Source organism: Musa acuminata, chromosome BXJ3-10 (genome assembly GCF_036884655.1).
Source record: "Musa acuminata AAA Group cultivar baxijiao chromosome BXJ3-10, Cavendish_Baxijiao_AAA, whole genome shotgun sequence".
In the NCBI taxonomy this organism is placed as follows: Eukaryota; Viridiplantae; Streptophyta; class Magnoliopsida; order Zingiberales; family Musaceae; genus Musa; species Musa acuminata.
In genome coordinates, this window is record NC_088358.1 from 29,288,146 (window position 1) to 29,309,917 (window position 21,772).

At 40.8% G+C, this 21,772-nt stretch overlaps 2 protein-coding genes across 5 annotated transcripts; one reads left to right on the top strand and one right to left on the bottom strand.

Moving 5' to 3' along the window:
- Positions 1-848: 848 nt before the first annotated feature.
- LOC103968698 (phosphatidylinositol 4-phosphate 5-kinase 1-like) lies at positions 849-6,047 on the bottom strand. Its single transcript, XM_009381999.3, has 8 exons — positions 4,582-6,047; positions 4,331-4,492; positions 4,053-4,218; positions 3,516-3,626; positions 3,208-3,401; positions 2,975-3,105; positions 2,793-2,895; positions 849-1,935 (listed from the first exon to the last, which is right to left on the bottom strand). Exons 1-8 carry the CDS (start codon positions 5,787-5,789, stop codon positions 1,632-1,634), a joined length of 2,379 nt encoding a protein of 792 aa, XP_009380274.2. The 5' UTR covers positions 5,790-6,047; the 3' UTR covers positions 849-1,631.
- Positions 6,048-9,272: 3,225 nt separating this feature from the next.
- LOC135651550 (protein FAF-like, chloroplastic) lies at positions 9,273-18,906 on the top strand. 4 transcript variants are annotated; one of them, XM_065171695.1, is made up of 7 exons: positions 9,274-9,465; positions 9,575-13,130; positions 13,260-13,326; positions 13,416-13,489; positions 13,844-13,942; positions 14,486-17,064; positions 17,178-18,906. In XM_065171695.1, the coding sequence occupies exon 7, from the start codon at positions 17,224-17,226 to the stop codon at positions 18,646-18,648; it is 1,425 nt and encodes a 474-aa protein (XP_065027767.1). In that variant the 5' UTR covers positions 9,274-9,465; positions 9,575-13,130; positions 13,260-13,326; positions 13,416-13,489; positions 13,844-13,942; positions 14,486-17,064; positions 17,178-17,223; the 3' UTR covers positions 18,649-18,906. The 4 variants fall into 4 exon arrangements, with proteins under 4 accessions (XP_065027769.1, XP_065027767.1, XP_065027765.1 ...); XM_065171693.1 differs by having other exon boundaries at positions 9,274-13,130; XM_065171697.1 differs by lacking the exon at positions 14,486-17,064 and having other exon boundaries at positions 9,273-13,130.
- The last annotated feature ends 2,866 nt before the right edge of the window (positions 18,907-21,772 follow it).

Genomic DNA, 21,772 nt, shown 5'->3' on the forward strand with positions numbered 1-21,772 from the left:
CCCTGACACCGTCATTGACCTAAATAAACATATGCAAGCAAGCATCGGTGGAAGAAGGGAAGCTGAGAAGAGAAGAGGGAGGCACGATGTGAGGCGTGCAGACTCCAATGTTTCTCTATTTTATATGACTAGCTAGCGAGAATTAGTGTTTATTATCAGTCAACAAAATAGCCTTCTCTCAAAAATATTATTGTCATATCCGATAAAGATGATCTGATCTGACACGTAGATAGATATTGAAACATGACACCATTGTCAGTTCGATACCTATTCAAATACTTCATCAAATCGAACAAACTCGACCAGCAGCCATTCCTGCCCTCCTCTTTTGGTTCAAAAAGAGAAAGCAATTGGTGGGGGGGATTCTGAGGTTTAGACCAGTCAAACAGGAGGACAACAAAAGACCCAAAGGATAACAAAAGAGTGGGGGCATTCAAAAGAGACGGTGGTGGGACAACGGGAAGGAGATGAGAGGGGAGGGGGGATTGGGTGACAACGTGGGAGAGAGAGAGAGAATAGGAAGGAAAAGAGGAGCGACCCTCTGATCACCTCCCACATCTTCGCTCCTGCACTTTTCTCTGCTTTTGATGCCACTCTCTCTGTCTCTCTACACCTTTTTTCCCCCCCCCCCACTTCATCGCCCATCCCAATTTTAACCCCTTCTTATGAGCTGTTGCGAGAGGGGCAGTGCGAGCTTCCCTGCCATGGTCTGGTAAAGCACATCGGAATAAGACCATTCGGTATTGAGAACGACTAGAAACAAACGGCAAACGATAACAGGAAAGAAGCTGAGAGAGAGAGAGAGAGAGAGAGCAAAGCGAGTAGCACAGTACACAGCAGTCAGAATGGGAGTTCAAATGTACTCTGACAATGCTTATATTATCATCATAAACATCGTCGTCATTTATGACCTATACAAGTCTTATTTGATGCCTTCAACAACGGCTTCATATTTCTCCCAGGAAGCAAAAAATTTGAGTAACCTTTGTATCTGAAACAACAACAAATAAAGAAAACTAGTGGGAATCCTCCAATCCTAAACAAAATTAACATGTGACAACATTTCATCATGGCTGAGCTTTCAAAATTCAGCCTAACCAGCCCAGTGTTGTCCGGCCGAGCAAATGTTTTCGTCCTCCGCAGGTGATTCGAGGCTCTTGGACCGAAGCTACTGAGTTCTGTAGAGCTTTTGAGTTTGCAAATTAGCAATTCAAAAATATGCGTTCATCTGATGGATGGTTGAAGCTCTCAAATTCATGTTCTCTGTGCCGAGCATTATCGTGAGCTTCAGAATTATTAACCTCACTGACCACCTATGGCCTTCCTCGAATAAGTACTTAGCCTCTGCACATTAGGTTTCCAAGAGCCGCGAACCACCTTTTTTGCTCATCTGCCTCTTGTTTAGCAACCTTAAAATTCTTCTTCCTCGGTCACACCTTCTCCCTCCTCCGATTGATTTTTTTCGAATTCAGATGTCTGAGAGCACCTTACGAACAGAACATGTTGAACCGATAACAGAAACTACTTCCATTTTCACTGATCCCATTCTCCTCACAAAATCATGCCACTTGTAGTAAGATTTTTAGCTTCAGAAGTTTGTTCCGGTTATCCCCTCCTTTCCTTTCCCTATATTAGTCATCTTCCATGAAAATTCTCCTGATGAAGTCTTGGAATCTTCTGGAGTAGAGCTTTGGATCTACTGCTGAGATGGAATTGGGATCCACCTGCAAGGATTTGTAGGCATGCTCCAGCTTCTTAGTAATATCATAATCCTGGAGAATATCTATTACCCCGAAGTAGAGAATCACATCATGGATCTTGCCACTGCGGGTTAGCATCGGCAACCCTCCACCAGCGATAAATGGATCGGAGGCGCTTCTTGTTGTGTGCTCTGCTCTTGCTGGCATGTTCAAACCCAGCCGAATTGAAGGGTTCCTGATCATGAAGAATATATATTTACATCGGTTATTAACATTTATAAATAAAATCTTCCAAAGCGTAGCTTAAGTAGGACAATGGATATTATCATTCTAGTGAAGGAAATTAAGACAACATGTATCGTCTTGACACTTGGGAGTAACTGGCTAGGGCCCAAATGATGCAATGCTCATCCTATTTTAGCCAAATGGATAGCAACGGAGTGACATAATACTGAAAAACATATCTATACTGAAAATTGAGGTGTGGACCATACAGAAGCAGCAAGGAGGCCCCAGTGTACCAAATTTCATGTGTTACTCTTGAAAGTAATAGTTCGCTGGGGTTTGCTAGTGGTTCTCATGCATCATCATCAGCTGGCTAAATTAAAATTATTAAAAAGCATGAACCGAACCAACTTCTTTAAGGAAAAAAACAATTGCCAGTTTATCATGCCCAAACCTAATCAGTCTAAAAGCAACCACTAGCCATTGAATACCAAATCACCATATAATGATTCCTATCTTTCACAACAGCTTCCTGAGGGAAAATCAGTGTCAGCAAAGATTATATAAGAGAAGTTGTATATAGCGAGCTTCCTTCTAGGTAAGTCTGTAGCTTGAACATGACAATCCCTTCAAATTGTCCTCGACGAGATCAAAGGGGCAAAAAAGAGAAAGCAATGCATTCAAGTCATTAATATTTTTACCAAGGACAATGCGTATGCGAGAAAAAAATCAAAATCATAAAAACAAACAAATAATATAGTTGATTCTGATCATCACACTAAAGAGAGCTGGACTATGTGTTAGTCTTTTTATTTCAATTGAATCAGTTTCTTTAAGAAAAGAGAACATTTAATTCAAAAGACATACCGGCCATCCATAGTCAAATCCATATCTTGACGGGTTGATCTTGAGAACTGCAAGCCAGACCGAGTTGTTCGATCTTGAAATGAGCCCCTCTTGCGGTGAGATTCTAATCAAGCAACAGTACCAAGTTTAAATACACCTGTAGTGCTCCGTAATATATCAAACTTTGACATTATTCAACTTACTTGGAGATGCAGAACATGGTGATAGGCCCGTCGAAGATGCTGAAACATCATCACAGAAGTGAAGTCCTAACAGGAGACTATAATCCATAATTCCCTCAGATTCCAAGAATTCACAATCTCGCTTGATTTGTCTGAAAGGTGAATAAATATCATCAAACCACAAAAAAAACAAAAGGAATAACTGATGAGAAACACAAACAATCAAACATTTTAGTTTTAGAAAGTGAACTTACTCGAGAAGCTCCAGATACCAAGAGTTATGCAGGCGAAATACGTAGTTCAGGTCGAGATCTTTGAGGGTTGTCATATCATCAATCTCTTTCTCTGCCTTGTCAGTTGTTCGGCCATAGGATGAACCTTTCAGGTCGAATCTTCTATGAATATGATATTCTGAGCAAAATAAATTGCCCATTACAATAAATCGTACCTGTTTCCCAGACACATAAGCAAATAAGAAAGAGAATGTTAACAATAATTACCTAATAAAGGAAACTTATGGAGAGCTAAGTAATGGTAAAAGAAGCTGTGACTACCGTCATACCTTTGGCCCCCCAATTGGTTTCACACAGTGCACACCATAGAACTTTGTGACCAGTGAATTCTCATATCGACGTACATGTTGGTAATAACTGGGTAACATCCTAATAAGCACCTGAACACCCAGATAAAAAACAAGTCATGAATATTTGCCAAGACAAAGGCCTCTGCAAAGAAGTAACAAACTCTCTCTGGGCTCTTTTATCATTAGAGGTACATGTAACTGTATATTGTCTAATCAATTGGATCCTCCTGGCATATGCGGGATGAAGGGCATTAGAATTCATCAAGTTCACATAGACCGAAAGCAAGATATTAAAACAACTTCAGGCTAAAAGAAACCAAATCTCTAATGCATAGCAAAAATCAGATCTGATATCCACATTAAGCTGTACTTTACATAATGACATGTAGCTACAGTCCCACTATTCATATCATTTCTTTCCTGGAATGATTTTATGAACTCAGAGCTCAGAATCATGCAGAACTACAAACTCAAATGGAAATATTGATGAAAAACAAGAACTCTCGATTATCTAACCTTCACTTCAGATTTCTTTACAGTCTTTATCATGAAGCGGTCATCTTGGGTTAGGTAAAAGACACTTCCACTCTTCCCAGGAGAAGATAGTTCCCTCAGAGCATCATTTCCACATATAGCTACCATATAATCTGCCGGATCCACATTAAACAACTTCCTCAAGTGTCTGCAAGCCAAGACCACCACAATTACTCACACAACCCAAAAGGAAAATCCAAAATAGATGGTAAAAAACTAAAAGAAATTACATTATTCCAGCTACTACAAATGAATACTACCTGAAAACCACAGGGCAATAATCCTTCCACCGGAACTCTGCAGACTGGTGGGGTGGAGTAATCTTTGATCCCTCAGGAGGGAACCTCGTCCAAAACTTCTCCCTGGGATCAAAATCTCCCACTTTGAGCTCTCTCAGTGAACCTGGCTTCCCAACAGAGTAACTGAAACCGAAAAATTGTACAACCAACATTTCAAATGACATTCTAAAGGCAAAAACAGCAAGTAACCAGCAAGACATCGAGCCATCTACCTGATGCCCAATTGAAGGCTCAACATCAGATCATAGTTCTTATGGCCCTTCAATATAGTCTGCCCTGGCTTCTTCGCCTCCTTTGCCGACAAGCAAAATGGGCTCCGCCGCGGTGGCACACTACCAATGAGTGCATGCCCGGCCTGATCGGAGGACAAGTCATCCTGGCAAAGCATCGCCGCCTCGATTGTATCAAGAATATCGCATGTAATGTCTCCGGCCTCGCCTTCGGATTCCCAGATACAGATCCTGGGGAAGTTCTTATCCGCGGTGGAGCTCTTCCTCCCCAGTACTCCATCCACCGACGATCTTTTCCTCGACGCTGGTACCAGCGGCGGCAACACAAATGTGTCATCCAAAGGCGAGAAAGGGCTCCTTTTTCCGGCGATCTCCTTCCGGTCGGCAGTGACGGCAGGGTAAAAAGTTCCGTTGAGGCTCTTCTGATCACCTTTACCCCAGCTACCAACGTAGCAGCTGCCGTCGGGCCACGTGAACACGCCGCTCCCTTTCGGGACGCCGTTCTCCCAGTGGCCGTCGTAGCGGTTGCCATTTGCCCAGACTAGCGCCCCGCGACCAGAGATGACCCCGTTTCGCCACTCTCCGACGTACTGGTTCCCGTTGCGCCATACGTACCGGCCACGACCCTCCTGGAGGTTGCGCCGCCACCCGCCCTCGTAGTAGTCGCCGTTGGCGTACCACTTGCATCCGTACCCGTGCTTCCGGTCGGCGACCCAGGAGCCACGGTAGGTGTCGCCTTCCGACCCAGTGAAGGTCCCGAAGCCCTCCATTCGTCCGGAGCGGAACTCGCCCTCGAACGTCGCGCCAGAGGTCCAGGAGAACTTGCCCTTTCCGGCGGCCTTTCCCCGCCGCCACTCCCCCTCGTACATGCACCCGTCGGCCCACAGGTACTTCCCCCGACCCTGGGGAGAGTTCCCGATGAAACCCCCGGTGTACATGTCACCGTTAGGGAGCACCTTCTCCACCACCGCCACCGTCGCGTCCTCTTCCGGGGAACCGGCGGCAGGGGTGACGGGGGCGACTCTCCGGCCCCCGACGCCCTGAGATCTACTCCTGGAGTGGAAGATCACCTCCGCCTGCGCCGCCGGTGGGACCGCCACCACCACCGGCTTGCCTACATCCTCCGCCGCCGCGTCCCCGCCTCCAGCGCCGAGTCCGGTGGCGTCGCCATCACGTCCAAGCCGCCGCATTCTCCAATCGAGACCCCTAATCACCTCCAATCGCACCCCGCATTCGTCTTCAGATCGAAAACACGCCCCCTCCGCTCCTCCTCCGAGGAGCTTCGATTCGTCAAAGAGGAGATACGGGATCGAACCCAAGAACCCGAGGAGATCACGAACGGAAACCCGAAGGAAGAAAAGGAATCACTACAGCTCAAGCAAGTAAAAGAGAAGAGAAGAAGAGGAGGTAGCCGTCCGTGGCTTCGCTGTGTCTTTTGTTTTCTTTTGCCTTTCGCTTTGCTCCGGTTCGGTAATAATGCAACGCCAAGGCACGGCAGCGTGGCCGTTCGTGTAACGAATTGACTAAAATACCCTCCTCAACATTTGACTAAAATACCCTCCGCTAGCCTAAAGCACGCATTTCTTATTTGTCGTGGGGACACCGCTAGCTCGTCCAACCACTTTTACGAAATTACCCCTACCGACCGGTCTACAACCCCACGATGACCTCTGTCGTTATATATATTCATATAGAAGATGTCTCTTTACGGCGTTATGTAAAAGAAGGAACGGTCGTTTTATGATCCGGCAATGGTTGGCCGTAACAGCGGCCACAAGAAGATTCCCTCGGAAACAAAGAGGCAGACCGAATCACCGCTGAAAACTGCCACGCGTCGGTCGGGTCCCACCCAGGTGAGTGACGTGGTCCATGACGGTCTTTTTCTTTTGTCATGGCCCTTAAACCTGGACCGGACCGGACCGGATCGCTGGATCCCATAAAAATCGAAGACCCAAACCTGGTTCGTTTATTTGTATTATTATTATTTATTAGAGTAATCACGATGCCTTTAAATATCGATACATTCATTAATATTTGCCTTTTCAAATATATTTTTTTTGTTTTAAAATAAAAATTAAATATTTTCTCAAAGCATGTATGCATTACGATCACTTTTGTTAGGAAAGTTAATTAAGTCGTTTAGGCAGAACCAATTAAATCCCCATGAATAAATATTATAGGACAGTAGAAGTTCTCTTCCTCGACGACAGGAGATCATTTGTATAAACCTCTTTACCAGTTATAATTTGTTGGGAATGATAGAGGTGGGTAACGATTCATACTGACATTTCCAAATGATTGGAAGGTGAGAGAGAATCAAATTGGGAATAGGAATTTTAGACGTCAACCTACCTAATAATGCAATTATATGCTCATAATCATTAAACTTAGAGAAGGGAGACGGAGATATAAATGTCACCTACAAATTTAGGTGTATTATTATGGTGTACAGCGTCTTTTTTAGTCGGTGATGTGGCACCACCTCTTCGATTTGCATTATCTAATTATCTCTTTCTTTTTCTTCAAATAACTCATTCAATAAAAAAATTTGTCAGCTTTCTATTATAAGCTTCCATGTCGTAGTATATAATACGTCGAAATAGATGTTTAGTTTGACAAGTGGGGGTATGTTGATAATGTAATTTATGTTGTAGTATAATAATATATGATAATATCTTGACTTCAATAATAAAATAAAATATAAAAATTATCATTAAATAATTTCATTACAGAGGAAATAATTTTATTCATTAAGATAATATGTATTTATATTTGAATATATTTTTCTTAATCGCATTAGTGATGATGTAGTCGTAGGAAAAAATATTACATATTTATGATGGATATTACAAATTAGGATAAAATAACTGAACAAAATAATTAGCAACGATAATTGATTATTTTATGATAGAAAAAAGAAAACAATCGTCAAAACTATCCATAGAGTGATTTGATTTATCATCGGAGAGGAGCCATTGGCACTATATAAATGAGGTTGTCGATCATCAGCGATGATAGCAAGGTGTAAGAGACATAAACAAAGGAGGTAGATAACTAATTGAAGGAGGCGTCGAGGGAGGTTTAATCAGTAAATCTAGGATCTATATCAAAGAGGCATTCGAGGGCACCAGCAAAGTCGAAAACAATATTTATGGTCGATGAGAATGTTGATGATCGACTATGAAGATAAAGAGGATGACTACGATGACAATTGCATAGTTGACGTGGAAGTAGGCGAGATTATTATGGAAGTGTTGAGCAATTCATAGATCTATAATGGCATCAGTGTCCATGAGGAAATCTAGGCAGGAGAACACAAAGCAATCAATGAGCTTCAATCACGAGTTGTAGTTGGAGAGGGAGCGATGGATGGGGCCGAAATGACAAGAGATGAAGAGGCAAAAGGCCGAGGTTACAACTAGGGTCCTTAAAGAGGCAACGACAACGAAGGAGGAGGCTCTCTCGAGGAACTCAGATTACTACTATAGTGATAACAATGATGGCAGATGGTAAGGAAATTATTATCGTTTGTTTATGATTCTACAAAGAGTTTTGTTATGAAAAAGATAATTTTGTTCATTGAGGTAATACGTATTTATATAGGTTACGAGCGAAAGATTTTTCACAATCATATGCTTAAATTATGCACTTAAATTTATGATTAATCTTCGAATCATAAACAAATTAAGGATTAAATTATACAATCAATATAGTATTATCATTTCATATTTATCTATATTATGATTTTCTATTAATAATCTCTTTCAACCCCTACAAATAGATTTTTATATTCGATTATGTTGTTGATGTACGGTTATTGGAATATGAGGCAAATAATTCAGTTGATCGAATTATTAATTTTCTCTCTTTTATATATTCAAATAATATAGGACAATATAAAACATATCATATGATTGAATCTACGTGTCAGCTCGCTTGCACTCCCATTCTTAAAGATAATGAAAAATATTTTTGATTCCCTGTCCACAGTGCCTGTCATGTTCCTATACTCACCTAAATTACAACTCTTAGCTTCGCTTGAAACTAATCGAACAGATTTCTTGGTAATTTTTTAAAAATATATATTTTATTACCTCTAATTGAATGGATAAAAAGATGAATAAAGAGATTCTTCAATTATGTTTTACAAGTGCTATATATATTTTTGAAGTCCTCCCATCATGATTGTCCCTCCAATGTTTATTTTTATATTTATCCCTCTGATTTTAAGTGTTATATAATAATAATAATAATAATAATAATAATAATAATAATAATAATAATAATAATAGTTGCATTACATATTATTATTATTATTATTATTATTATTATTATTTGTAGTTGGTTGTCAGTTGCTGATTCATCATAACTCTAATTTAATGATAACTAGTTTACTTGGTAAATAAATAAATAATATTATAAGATGTCAACCGGAGAGGTACATATGGAGCATATTAATATTCGGATGAAAATATTATTATATTATAATCTATATGACAAATGCACCATTCTTTGAGACTTTCCAAGAAAAATATAATAATAATATCTTTATTCAACGTGTAAGAATAACATCCATACGAGGCTTCATATCAAGCCCAGCCCAAGAAAGTAGGAGCATTAATTCGGCTCACGATCGGTCCAAATTGGTTCATTTAAATCACCAAAACCGAACGGCGACCAAGCCCTGTGTTTCTTTTCTCGTTCCCTGGCCGTTCGGCGCCGGGAAGGAGAAGGGTCTTCGCTTCGATCGGTGGCCATCGGAGGAGGAGGAGGAGATGAAGCTGTCGTCGAGGTGCCCGCGGATGGTCGTTCCGCCATCATCCGCCACCTCTGCTCCTTTCCGAGGACGCCGCCGACCACGCACTAGTATCGTGCTTTCTTTCCCTTTTGTGTTCCCCCTTTTATGATCAGCGTTGTTAATGCTCTTCTTCGTTTTGCCGGCTCTTGCGGGCCGACGACCGTTGTTTCCATATAGGGTTGGAAAAGGGTTAAGTGGATCGAATGAGGGAGAGAATCCTTTTCGATTGCTCCGGGGAAGTAGATGTCCGCTGGATAAGTTATTGGATTCTAACCGAGAATGGCGATTCTTGCAATCGGTCATGATCTAACACGATCACATTCAGTTGTTCATTCCATAGTAAAGAAGATGTTACTCAGTTGCTGCGAAAAACTTGAGGCTGCAATTATTTATATATAGGTAGATCATGCCGTGATTTGCTTTTGGATTTTTAATGCATCTAGTTCTTTGTGAAACCTACAAGGTAAGAGTCGAGTCTGAGAAAAGTGATGCATTAATGAGCACATTACATACAAGAGATTCTAATGCAATGGTACCTTGCTCACGCAGCATTTTTTCTTTTCCTTTATGTGCCTCAGCATCTGTTGCTAGATATGACTTGCATCATTGCCTTGCCTGACACATCATACCTTGATCTTTTGTAATCTGTTTGTAGTTATACTGGACTATTCTTTTAGAGTTATCTTTACCTTTGATGTGTAAACGTTTGACATTGACAAACTCACCAATCGGATTCTTCAACACCAACCATCAGATGCCTAGTTTCCATTGCAATAACCTCAATCCAGCCAATGATAATTTTAACTTTCCATATGGTTCATTGTGCTTGAAATGGGTAAAATCATAAATTAGCTCTTCTTCATTTGGAGAACTACTAAATGGTGCTTGTATTTGACTATAAAACTCTCAAAGGGAAGCTAGTTATAGTCTTGATTTTAGATTTGCCAGAATCAACTTTACTAACTTTATGGGCATTGTTTCTTCAGAGTGCATAGGAAGCTGATGTAGAAAAATGAATATGCCATGTAAATTGGGTCTTGAACTTTGGTAATGATAAAAAGTGAATTATGTAAAAATCAATACTCACTCATTCCATCACTGATTTAGTTGAACGGTTGTGGTCAGTATTACTTGAACGACTTTTTATATCTTTTAGGCATGGATTGAAAAATACATCATTCCTGAGGGGTAGATATTGAAATCTGCATGAACATTGTAGCCTTCCTGCATTCAACATCCTTTATACATCTTGCCAATTACCTTTAAGGCATAGAAATATATGCGTTTAGATGGACATCTACTATGAGTGGGATTCTTATGCTTTTTCTGCATAAGAAAAATTGTATCGATACTTATCTATTCAACTACATCAATGATGTTCTCTCGGGAATGCTATTAGCAAACTATTTTGATGGTATTTGTTTTCTACGTACTTCCAACTTTAGAAATTTGCATCAGTTCTAGCCTTCCTGAACGCTTGTGTGTGCTTTAGATAATGTTATTTTAATTTACAAAATGAGTTTGTTTTGTCATATCAGGGATATTCTCCATGAACCTATAAAGCATGGATCAAGGATTTGACACGATAAGTGCCACCAATAAATCTAGAAGCAAAAGAAAATTCATTTTTTTTAAATATTTAATATGGGGAAGCTTAATTTTTGTTTACATTACTACAGAATCAAAAACCATAAAACTTGACAAATGGGAACAGCTGACAAACAAGGATCCCTAGTTATTCATGAAGAGGAGTCTATTTCTACAACAAGATGCTATGCAATTTAGAAATAGTCTTCAACTAGGCAATATATCCTTTTGGTAGGCCACTATCTTAATTAGGATGAGGTTCCATAGTCATGTTATTGGGAGAGGCCTGCACCTTTGGTTTAACATATGGGTAAATTGTTCATAATTTCTGTAGAAGTGATAGTTTTTACACCTAGAACTGCTTCAAGGAGACGAAGAATGTACAAAGGACATAGATGCACCTTTTTGTGGAAGTGCATGATCCAGTGCTTAGTATGACAGCAATATCTTTTTGATGGAATCCGGGTGAAAAGAACCTACCAATAACTTCAAAATATTTGAAACGAACATAGATAAGATGATGGGGAAGAAAATCAAAGAGCACATTAACAAGAGCAGTATAAGAACATAAGATTTTTTATGTCACTTAAGGATGAAGTATTAGTGAAAAAGGAGGCCTTCTGATGAGTACTAGCGAGTATCACATGTTTATGTATAGTTCACATGCTTATAAGATGTTTATAAGCAAAACAACTGCAAGCATTAAAGGAATTGAAGGTTTCTTATATAAGGTGGGATCTGGCATCACATTGATACATCATTTTTTCATAGCTTATAGTTTCCATAATTCTTTTCCTAATAGATCACCTTCTAGGCAAGCCTGACTATCATTTTGCTTCCTTGATTGCTTGCTTTGTGCATAGGATTAGCTATTGATTCGGTTAGGCAAAGTTGAGATTAGGTATTGTAGGCTACAGCTGCTATTGGTTCAGTCAGGTAGAGTTGAGATTTGGTAGGGTAGCCTACAACTGTTTGAACTTGACTTGGGTGCGTTCCATACAACAAACTAGGTCAAGCTGGTCAGTTATGGTTGGCTAGGTTATGGAACACCATGCATATGCTATAATGTGGCAGATAGATTTAAAATCTGGTTTGCATAGTATGGGCTTGCGATCATTGGCATTGTTACTTTCTAGTAACTAGTTTTTGATAGCTGTGTTTCTGATAACTTTTCGAGCATTTTCATGGCTCTAATCATATATCCTATTCCTTTCATGATGAGCAGTGCAATGAATTCTTCTCATTTGATTTCTGACATGAAAATCAACAATATACAAGTGTTTACTTTTATTTGACATTTCTTTGGTCACACATGGTCAATTTTGGGCACACTGTCAGTATGGTCGGCCACAGGATTTTTTCAGAAACAAAAGGGAATTCTTGGTCTGTTGCTAATTTGAATTTTGCTGTTCTGCTCCACAGCATTGTTGTCATATTTCTGGCATTTCATTTTCAAACTTTGAGGTACATTGTTCTTTATTTTTTGTTTGTATATAATGTGATGAATATCTATGTCAACACTGTAATCAATGATTGCTATGACATTACTGGTCATGTATGCATTAGCAGGTCAGACATTTTTAGGGAATGTCGATATGCTAGCTTCGAGCCTGTGAGCTTAACTGTGTATGATCACCATGGACTGTGCAATGGTGCAGTCACATATGTGCTAAATCTGTATATTTTACCAGATAAATCTAGGCTTTGCTGTGGCAAATCTGGAATCATCTTGTTTGCAAGTAGGGGTTGATTCTGACTTTGAAGGTGTTGACCATGATGAAATATTATGGCCGTAGCGAGTTCTTTTTCCCATCTTTGAGAAGGCAATGAAATCGATTCTTTATCAGGATATTAAAGAAAGATCCTCACATTCAAGAAGTGGTTATTGCTTGAATGGTTAGGACCGAGAAAGATTGTGCCTCAGTTTCTGCTCCTATGGATATAGAAGTTTAGACATTAAGTGATAAGATATTTTTTCTTTGTTTTAATGAATCTGAACACAGTTCTTTTCTTGGTAGAAAAGCCAGGGGTTGGAACTTTGGAGCTTATCAAGAGAAATACTGCATCTGTTTTTGTTAAAATTTGCATAAATGGATGTGATGCCAAGCTTATCAAGAGAAATTCTGCATCTTTTGGTGTTAAAATGGTAATGCAAAGTACAACCATCCCTGCAATGATCTTTCCTTGCTTGCTAGCGTCATGATATAGTGTTTGATTTATTAGTTGTATACCTTTTTCCGTTTGGCTGTAATTACCACTGTGAAAACTGATTTAGGACCTTGAAGGAATTCATGCCTGCTAATGTGCATCAGACCGTTGGAGTATCACCTAGTTTGCTCATGGTAACGTCAACATACTCTTCATGCTCCTTGGCTACTATTGGGCATTTCAGAATCAGACGGTCTTATATGAGATAATGTTGCTGGCCCAGTTTAAGCTATGATGTTGGCGCAAACTCGATCTCCTCTCAATCAAGTAAAATTATTGTGGTAGTGTCTTTTACAGGTAATGAGAATTCCACATGGGCCTTTTGAATATATTCCTTAATTCCTAGGAAATGTCATTTTTCTTTTCTTAGTTTTTACCTGCTCTTGCAATTTTGTCACTGAAGGAATATTGAGTAGTCGACGGTTGCATGTCTAGCCTGGTATTATTTTCAAACTTACATGTACTTGTGGTCCTTTACATTGCGGGCTGGCATCTTCTGTCGTCTACAATCTTAAAACAGTACTGAAAATAGAAAACATTTACAATGTGGTTTCAGATATGGTCCCATAAGCTTGTTCATCATATCATTGCCGCTAAGAGATATGGAATTTAAGTTTAGGTTCACGTGATAATTTCCTGATTTGATTTCAGATTATGTTTTACCAAAGGAAGTCTATCGAAGCTGCTTTGGACGCTTGCAGATATTAGTCGCATTGGCAAGGAGAAAGGGCAACGACTGCTCAACTCGAGGTAAGGGTTCTGATCGCCATTTATCATGGATATTCGCATGCTCTTTCTCTGGCCCATTTAAATTGGCAATCTAACCGCTTTAACTGGCTTAGTTTGTATATTAATTGGGACCACATAATTGCATGAACAACTTAAGGTGGCCAAATAGAAGTGTGCTGGCCCAATCATGCGATCTATAGCTGAATCAACAGACCGTTGACCTAGTGATAAGTTTTTCCTTGGAGTTAGTAGCGTCAGATAGTTGTCGAGGTAGTGCTCGGGTAAAAGACTTGCTATTTGTTTAGATGGGTTTGCCTCCTATTTCTTCACATGCACTAGGTACTGATATGCACAACCACATTCGCATTTGCCTGGTCCATCTTTTATTACGCCGTACAACATCTAGTTAACGCCGGCGTGACCAGTGAATAATTAGGCTTTCCAATGCGGGGGCTTATTGAGCACCAAATTTTCGAGGACCACTTCTCTCCAAAGTCTTTTACAGATTGCGATCTCCAGATTATACGATTAGGTACTGCTTTTGCTTTACATCACAACTCACAGGTGGAGCACAAAGCACCAACGACAGATAGAAACACTTTGAGATCGTCATCAAGCCTTTCGTTTACGCCATCCCCAGGGGCCAGCCTTTCATCATCATTTGCCACCACAGAGTGCTTTCAGATCCAATCTGTTGACAGCCAGGTAAAAGTACTGCAGAGATCCTCTTCTCCCTTCCACAACCAAGAACTTCTCCCTCGGTCCGCCGTACCACTTTCTTCTCAAACCTGAGTGCTCGACAACATGGTGGCAACATACCCCTCTTTGACTTCATCAGCACAGTAAGAAGTTGGTCCCCTCCTTGGGCCACTGCTTCATTATTAGTCCAAAGGACTGTCCTTCCCCTTCTTTTATCATCAACTTCATACAGAGACTCTTTCAAATTAAACTGGTCCCATGCTAAAAAGAAGGCAATGAGATCTCCTCTTAGATCTTGAGTCCTTGTCTGTGGTGCTGGTGGATTCTTTGCTAGATTGCATGCTGGTGTGGGTCGAGTTCTAAGAGGGAGCACGGTGGGGGACGATTACTTGGTGGCAAAGGCGTGGTAGATGTAGTGTTAGCAGTTCAGAGTGGGTGGCGGTGGTGGTGGTGGTGACCTCAACAAAGACTTGGAGAGTTAGAGTGGATCTTTCGGCTTCTAGGATCCAATAATGGAACCACTTTTTTAAACGAGTGCGTGGGTGATGTTTCTTGTCTGGTTGCGTTTAGCACATGTATTTGCAATTTTCCACCATGCAAACTAGATTTATGCTGGTTGAGACCAAACTAGGGAAAGATATGGTTGCTATTGTAAAACCTAAATCGTTATCATCTTCACTAGTGTAGTAACCAGGTCTACACAACCCCACAGGGCATATTTCCACGTGTGTTACGTGGTCTTTGATGGAAAAGTCAAAAGGATCAGTGACCGGCGTAGCCTTTAGGACGAAAATTTTGTGGCATATGATGTATGGTGGAAGGATACATCGGCGAGGGATTTGAGGCCTTAATGTGGCGCGGTGTCTTGAGCATGTCGATGGGCGCGAGCAACGATGCGTCGGTCTCACTCCGAGACCCTTGCCGTGGTCCAACCCATCGACGCATGTCTGCCATTGTATCCGATCCTGATTTGAGCACGATTTTCGGCTTACGGTCTATAATCTGACGCGAATTCATTTTTGTGTCACTGATCAACATCATCCCAGATGTTGCTACGGTCAAAATAGGGCTGTAGGAGTGTCGGAAGCTGATATAGCCTCATTGTGTGTAGAGGAATCAGTTTTTGTAATCCTCGAGCTATCTTCATGCTGTCATAAAGATAAATGAACGTGGAAGCCAGCAAGGTTTCCCATAAGATAAAATCAGTTTTAGATCATGGAAGAATTCAAAGGTCTCGTGGAACCAGTTTGCTGATCATCAATTGTTCTCATCTTGTCGTTCATCTCATCGAAGAAGCTGATTGTTTCTAATCGATTGGAATGTGAGTTACTTGAGCTACTGCCTCTCATCCATGTGTGAGGGCCATTCTCCCTTCCATGCCTTCAACCTACCTTTTTCTGTGTCTATTTTGCCGGATCTTATGCTCCCACCATGTAGTGACCCCCTTTCTCGCCACGTTTAGCGTGGTGCAGAAGAGGGGAGAAACAAGAAAAGGCCATAACACTGGAGAAGCCTTGGCCATGTCCCAAGCTTGATTACATCAGAAAATTAATATCTCCTACCCTTTGCGCTCTCTCTCTCTCTCTCTAGTTCGAACTACGTGGTTCGAACTAGTTCGTCGTCACCATTGGAAGGGAATGTTGTACGAGATGTAACTATCCAAACTGCGTCACTTGGGTTCCAAAGAGTGGCATCTATTCGGTTGCAGTGTTTGCGGCTTAGATAAAAAGTGTGACCGGAGTTAATTAATTGGAGTGGGAAAAAGGAGTGACTGATAGATTATTTGGAATGGAAGGATGACAACAATCCCTGGTTCACCATTGACTTGCCTTCCTTGCTTTTAAGGAACTATACTAGATAAATAACCAGAATAAACACCACCCGGCCAATTGATTTATCAAGGGAACGAGAGAATGCAAGTAGTGGATGAGTCGGCACAGAAACAGGATTACTTTTATGTATGTAAGTTTTTAAATATGAAGTCAACATAAGCTTAGTGGGACAAATGTAAAGGGGTATATGTATAAAAATTGCAAGAAAAAGTTATTCGAAGTTGTGGAGAATAAAACATAAAGGAAAGCGATATAAAATCCATTACCGGGGGAAAGAAATGAGAGGAGAGCATAAATGACAAAGCGGAGTGAGCGAGCGAGTGATGCAGGAAAATGGAGAGGGTATAAAACTGGAAAGCAGAAGGAAGGTGCGATTGCTGAGAGAGTGGTGGGGGACCCTCAGGAGGCTAAAAGCTTCCAAAGAGGAAGCCTTTCTCCGCACCTACAAATACCCCCCCTCCTCCCCTCCTCGCTCCTTAGCGGCCTTGCGTGACTCCCTCTTCTTGGAAGCACAAACCAACCCGTCGAATCCCTCCCCTAACTCCGTTGTGTTCTCTGCCTCCCGGACCAAGGAAAGCAAGCTTTGGACTTTGCATGTCATCCTTATTTGAGGTAATCAAACTCTTCCTGTCCCTGCCCAATTCCCTCTACTCTTGACCGCAACAGTAGACCTCATCTCCCATCTTATTGAGTTCTCAACCCCTTTTGCCTTTTTTTGTTCTCAGTGACACTCGTAATCACTCTGCTTTCCGACCGTCCGGCCAAGGAAAGATGTCGGTGGCTGTCATTCAAAGCTCGCCCGCAAGCTTCAACTTGGGCCACCGCAACTGGCTATCGCCAGCGGATCGATACCGGAGCGAAGAAGACCGTCCTCCGGCGCTTAAGGAGGGCGGCGAGGAGCCTCCCTCGCAATTCGATATATGGAGCGCGATCCAGTCGCAGAAGACGGCCGCTGCCGCAGCTGACCAGCCGGCGACTCCTTATGTTCATCCCCTCGTGAGGCGCTCTTCGAGCTCGCTAAGCCAGAAGAGCCTTGAGATATGCACGGAGAGCCTTGGCTCGGAGACCGGCTCCGACGACTTCTTCTCCTTCATGGACGACCTACCCTTGCTCGACGATAAAGAGAAAGAAGAGGAGACGAAATATGTCCATGAGAAGCAAGATGCGGCAGCAGAGGCAGGCGAAGTAATAGCAGCGGAACGCGGAGAGCGGTCTCCCCGAGGCAAGGAGCTGACATCGGTGAACTACCATTGCTCCATTAGCAGGCGGTCACCTCCTAGGTCGTTCCCTCCACCGCTCCCGTCGATTTCTCGACGCGACGGCCCCTGCTTCCACATGCGGCCTCACCGCTGCGACGGGCGCCTCGTAGTCGAAGCCGTCCCCGTCCCTCCTCAAAACTACCTCCATGCCCGGCGCGTCGACGGCCGCCTCGTGCTCTCCTTCATCGATACCATTTACGGAGACGAGCCGGGTTACGAGTCCGATGCCTCTGACGCTGCCGCTGAAATCACACAAACATTAACAGAAGAAGACGTCGAGAAAGAAAAAGAAGAAGCTACAGAAAGCGAATCAATGGGAATAACACAGTTAGGAGTGAAAGAAGAAGAAGAAGAAGAAGAAGAAGAAGAAGAACTAGAAGGAAACAACCGTTATGGTGGAGAGGAAGAAGAATTAGAGGAAAATAACTGCTACGAAGAAGAGGAAGTGGAAGTCGTCGACAGGGGAACCGTCGTCGAGGTAAAGGTGAGCACGCAACCGCAGCAACAGAGCGGTGCCATGAAGGTTCACCGGTCTTCGCTCGTCATCAACAAGTTCGTCGGAGATATGCCGCTGAGTGGCATGGCCGAACACGAGCCATCCGCGCAGGAGGAGGACAACACAAGCAGCCAAAACAAGCACAACCACACTGTTTCATCGGCACCGGCAGCCAGGCGGGCGTCATCGATAACCACCACTGCAGCGGCTGCAGTAGTGGCGGCATCCACGCTCGGTGTCAGCACAGAGAGCCACCACGATCACGGCTACGCCAGGACATGGACAGCGGTCGGCGGTCATCGCCCTCCGCTCGACAACAAGCTGCTCTTCACATCGAAGCGGCGGAACCGCGAAGAGTTGCTGCACAACATGAGGAGGTGCAGCCAGCTGCGCAGGCCATTGTTCATATGGGAGCCCTACTGCATTGCCACTTCCTCCTGAGACTCGAGACAGTCTCTCGAGGATCCACCTTCATCCTTAATAGCCCAAGATCGCTGCTGCGGCTGCTGCTACTATTCAGGCTACCAAGTATCAGCATCGCATGACAAAGAAAGACTCACTGTTTGGTTTCCTCTGCATTGTATTGTGGTCATTCTTCTACTGTTATTATTAATTTTTTTGGAACGACCAACGTCCCTTTTTTCCAACCAGTGATTGGATTTGATTTCTATAATGAAAGATTTGGGATCTTTATGATTAGATTGCCCTCGGCGTCGTCGTTTGGTCTTGGAATCAGATTGGTATCTTTGAAGGGGGATACAATCTTTTGGCTGGGCATGACAACACATGTTTCTGCCTTGACATGCTGCATATGACGACCCCGCCGACAGGTCTTGTTCTCTCTATTGCAGTAGCAGACCGAGCACGGGGGGTTGTGATGTCAATGAATGTTGGTCTCCTAGTTGGATGTAAATCATAGTCATTGGGTCACTGTATTCTTCGTTCGCGTTGGGATTTCACTTGAGAGTTGCCACACACCCTTGTTCGATGATAGAAACGTAAGACCTTCCCCGAGTGTCCTGAGATTCACCCACGATCTTAATGTTTCATAAATATGATAAATAGTATATTCATATTTTTTATTTTTAAGATTAAAATATATATTTTAAAAATATCATTCTTAATGTTTGACGAAATATTAACTGATAAGTATTAATGTTTGCGTTAAGCATAATACAATAAGTCAAATAGAGATCAGAAACCTCAATTCTAAGGAAGATAAGGTAAAAAAAAGTCAATTGTTTACTTGCTATACCTAAGGTTTTAGTTTTACAGATCATAGGTTGAAATTTTTGGCTACTTTTGAGTCACCAAAACTTTCAATTTATCTTTGATTTTTAGATATATTTTGTATAAATCTCTTATGATTCTAAGACCTGCACATAGTTATTCTTATCTTAATCTAAGCTACTCAAAATCTCTTATTTTCTGAGAAAGAGTTTTGTATGAGCTAAATTAGTCCCCTTAGGGATATAATTAGACTCTAACGTTATGTGAGTTTTAGAATTGAGTAAATACCACTTATGTTCAATAAGATATGAGGTTTATAAATTTAGATAATCCTAATCGAGTTTTAACAAAACATAATAAGTGTTGATAGTTGAATTAGGAGGATAGTTTAGTCTCCAAATGATTTTATTTTAAGCTAAAATTTGATATATATTTAGTTTTACATGTCTCATAATTTTCTACAAAATTTTATGATAATTCAAGATCGTTTGGTTTACTAGAATAGTAAAGTAAATTTTTTTTATAGAATTGTACGATGGTTTGATTAACGTTAGCTAGAGGAAATTGTAAGAAAATTTAATAGTGAAATATAGATAAATTTTTTGATTAAGTATAGTTTATTTTATGAGAGATTTTATCAAATTTTTTCTATGGACTATTGTAATGAATTATTGTAAATCGATAATTCAAGAGGTAGGGTTCTTAATTAGGCCATCTCATGATCTTATGCTCCCAATTTAATAGGTATATCACTTCACAGCATACTGATCATTAAGGAATGAGATCTTTTATTAATATCTTTATTTTTGAGTTCATATAAGTTTAATTCATTGTAAAATAGTGATCATATAAATAATCATATGCAAAATATATTTTAGAAAACATGTTTCAAAACATATAATAATAGTATGGCATGTGATGTGATAGTACATGTATATATTATAACGTGTATTATAAAAATACACATATATATTATAACGTATGATATGAGAGTATACGTATATATTATGATGTGCAGAGTATGTATATATATTATGATGTACAGTGTGGAAGTACACATATATGTTATTTCGACGTAAAAATCCATAAAATTAGCTATGTTTCTTATATGTGCATATAAACATCCTAAATTATTTCGACGTAAAATTTTATCTTTTTTATTTTTATATTTTATGTTATAGGATTATGTTTGCTAAAGAAACCATAAGATGTAGTGTTTATTGTTAATTGTCTTGTGACGATGATTTTAAAATATAATATATATGACATAACGTACGTTCACCTAAATAAAGTTATAAAAATTTATACTCGGTAAGTGTTTACTCACTATAAATTATATTTTATAAGTAAGAGTATTAATACTTAATCCAAGTGATTGGATAGAGAAGTGAGCACGTGAAAGCCTATGCCAACAATGATATGGATAGATGATGACTTATGGGCATTTTACGTGTATAAATTTTCTTTTGGTTAAATATTATACTTATATACATGTGTCAAAAACATGATGTGTAGAAAAAAAACCCTATTAATTTTATTTAATAAATTAATAAATTTTAATTTTAATATCATTTATTTTTCACTATATTCAGATCATGATGCTCTCATGAACTTTGTAATTCACTTTTGGAGTCACAATCAAATTCCAGAATATAGTCGCTTTATTTAGTGAAAGAAAAGCTATCTTTTTTGTTCATGAGGCACAAAGAATTTCATTTATTCTCAGACGATATAGTCCTTTGCCAAAGGCTTTACGCTTCCCTTTTTCCGAGTGCTTTCCTTCTGTGAATCCAATTTAGATCCGTAGTGGCCACAGTTTGTTTATTCTTGCTGTTCGAGTCGAATGTTCTTCCTCTCATATTTACACTTGTCAATGCAACAGCGACATGGACCACCTTGATTCTCCATGAAAAGGGCAATAGCGAAACAATAGCCATTCAGTATTGGTATTGCCAAGTCAAGACAATACACAAAATAGTTCGAAAGAGAGAGGAGACCGAATGGGAAGATTGCGTGAAGCCGAAGCGATCCTTCCGTTTGGTATACTCGAGGACACTCGGATGTTGACCGACTGGTTAGAAGCAGAAATGGTGATGGAGTAAGAACACCGAGTGGTGGAATCCGGATTGTGTTTCGGTAGTGCAACATCCATTACCATGAAATGGTAGCAGCAGCAAAGGCAAAAGGAAAAGCAGCATGAACCGGGAGAGGAAGAAGGAAGAAGAACCCGATGCCTTCAGTTTCCCCACCCCCCCTGGATCTCCCATCGGCAGCTCCCGTTAAAGCTAGTTAAGTATTACCAGCATCCTACTGCTGCAGCGGCTGCTCTTCCTTC

Bases quoted from the DNA above. Each gene is read 5' to 3' on its own strand.
- LOC103968698 (XM_009381999.3), bottom strand. From the start codon at position 5,789: ATGCGGCGGCTTGGACGTGATGGCGACGCCACCGGACTCGGCGCTGGA. The intron at 4,219-4,330 runs GTAGTATTCATT...CTTGGCTTGCAG, and splicing joins TATTGCCCTGTGGTTTTCAG to ACACTTGAGGAAGTTGTTTA. The intron at 3,627-4,052 runs GTTAGATAATCG...CTGGGTGTTCAG, and splicing joins TAAAGAAATCTGAAGTGAAG to GTGCTTATTAGGATGTTACC.
- LOC135651550 (XM_065171697.1), top strand. From the start codon at position 17,224: ATGTCGGTGGCTGTCATTCAAAGCTCGCCCGCAAGCTTCAACTTGGGC.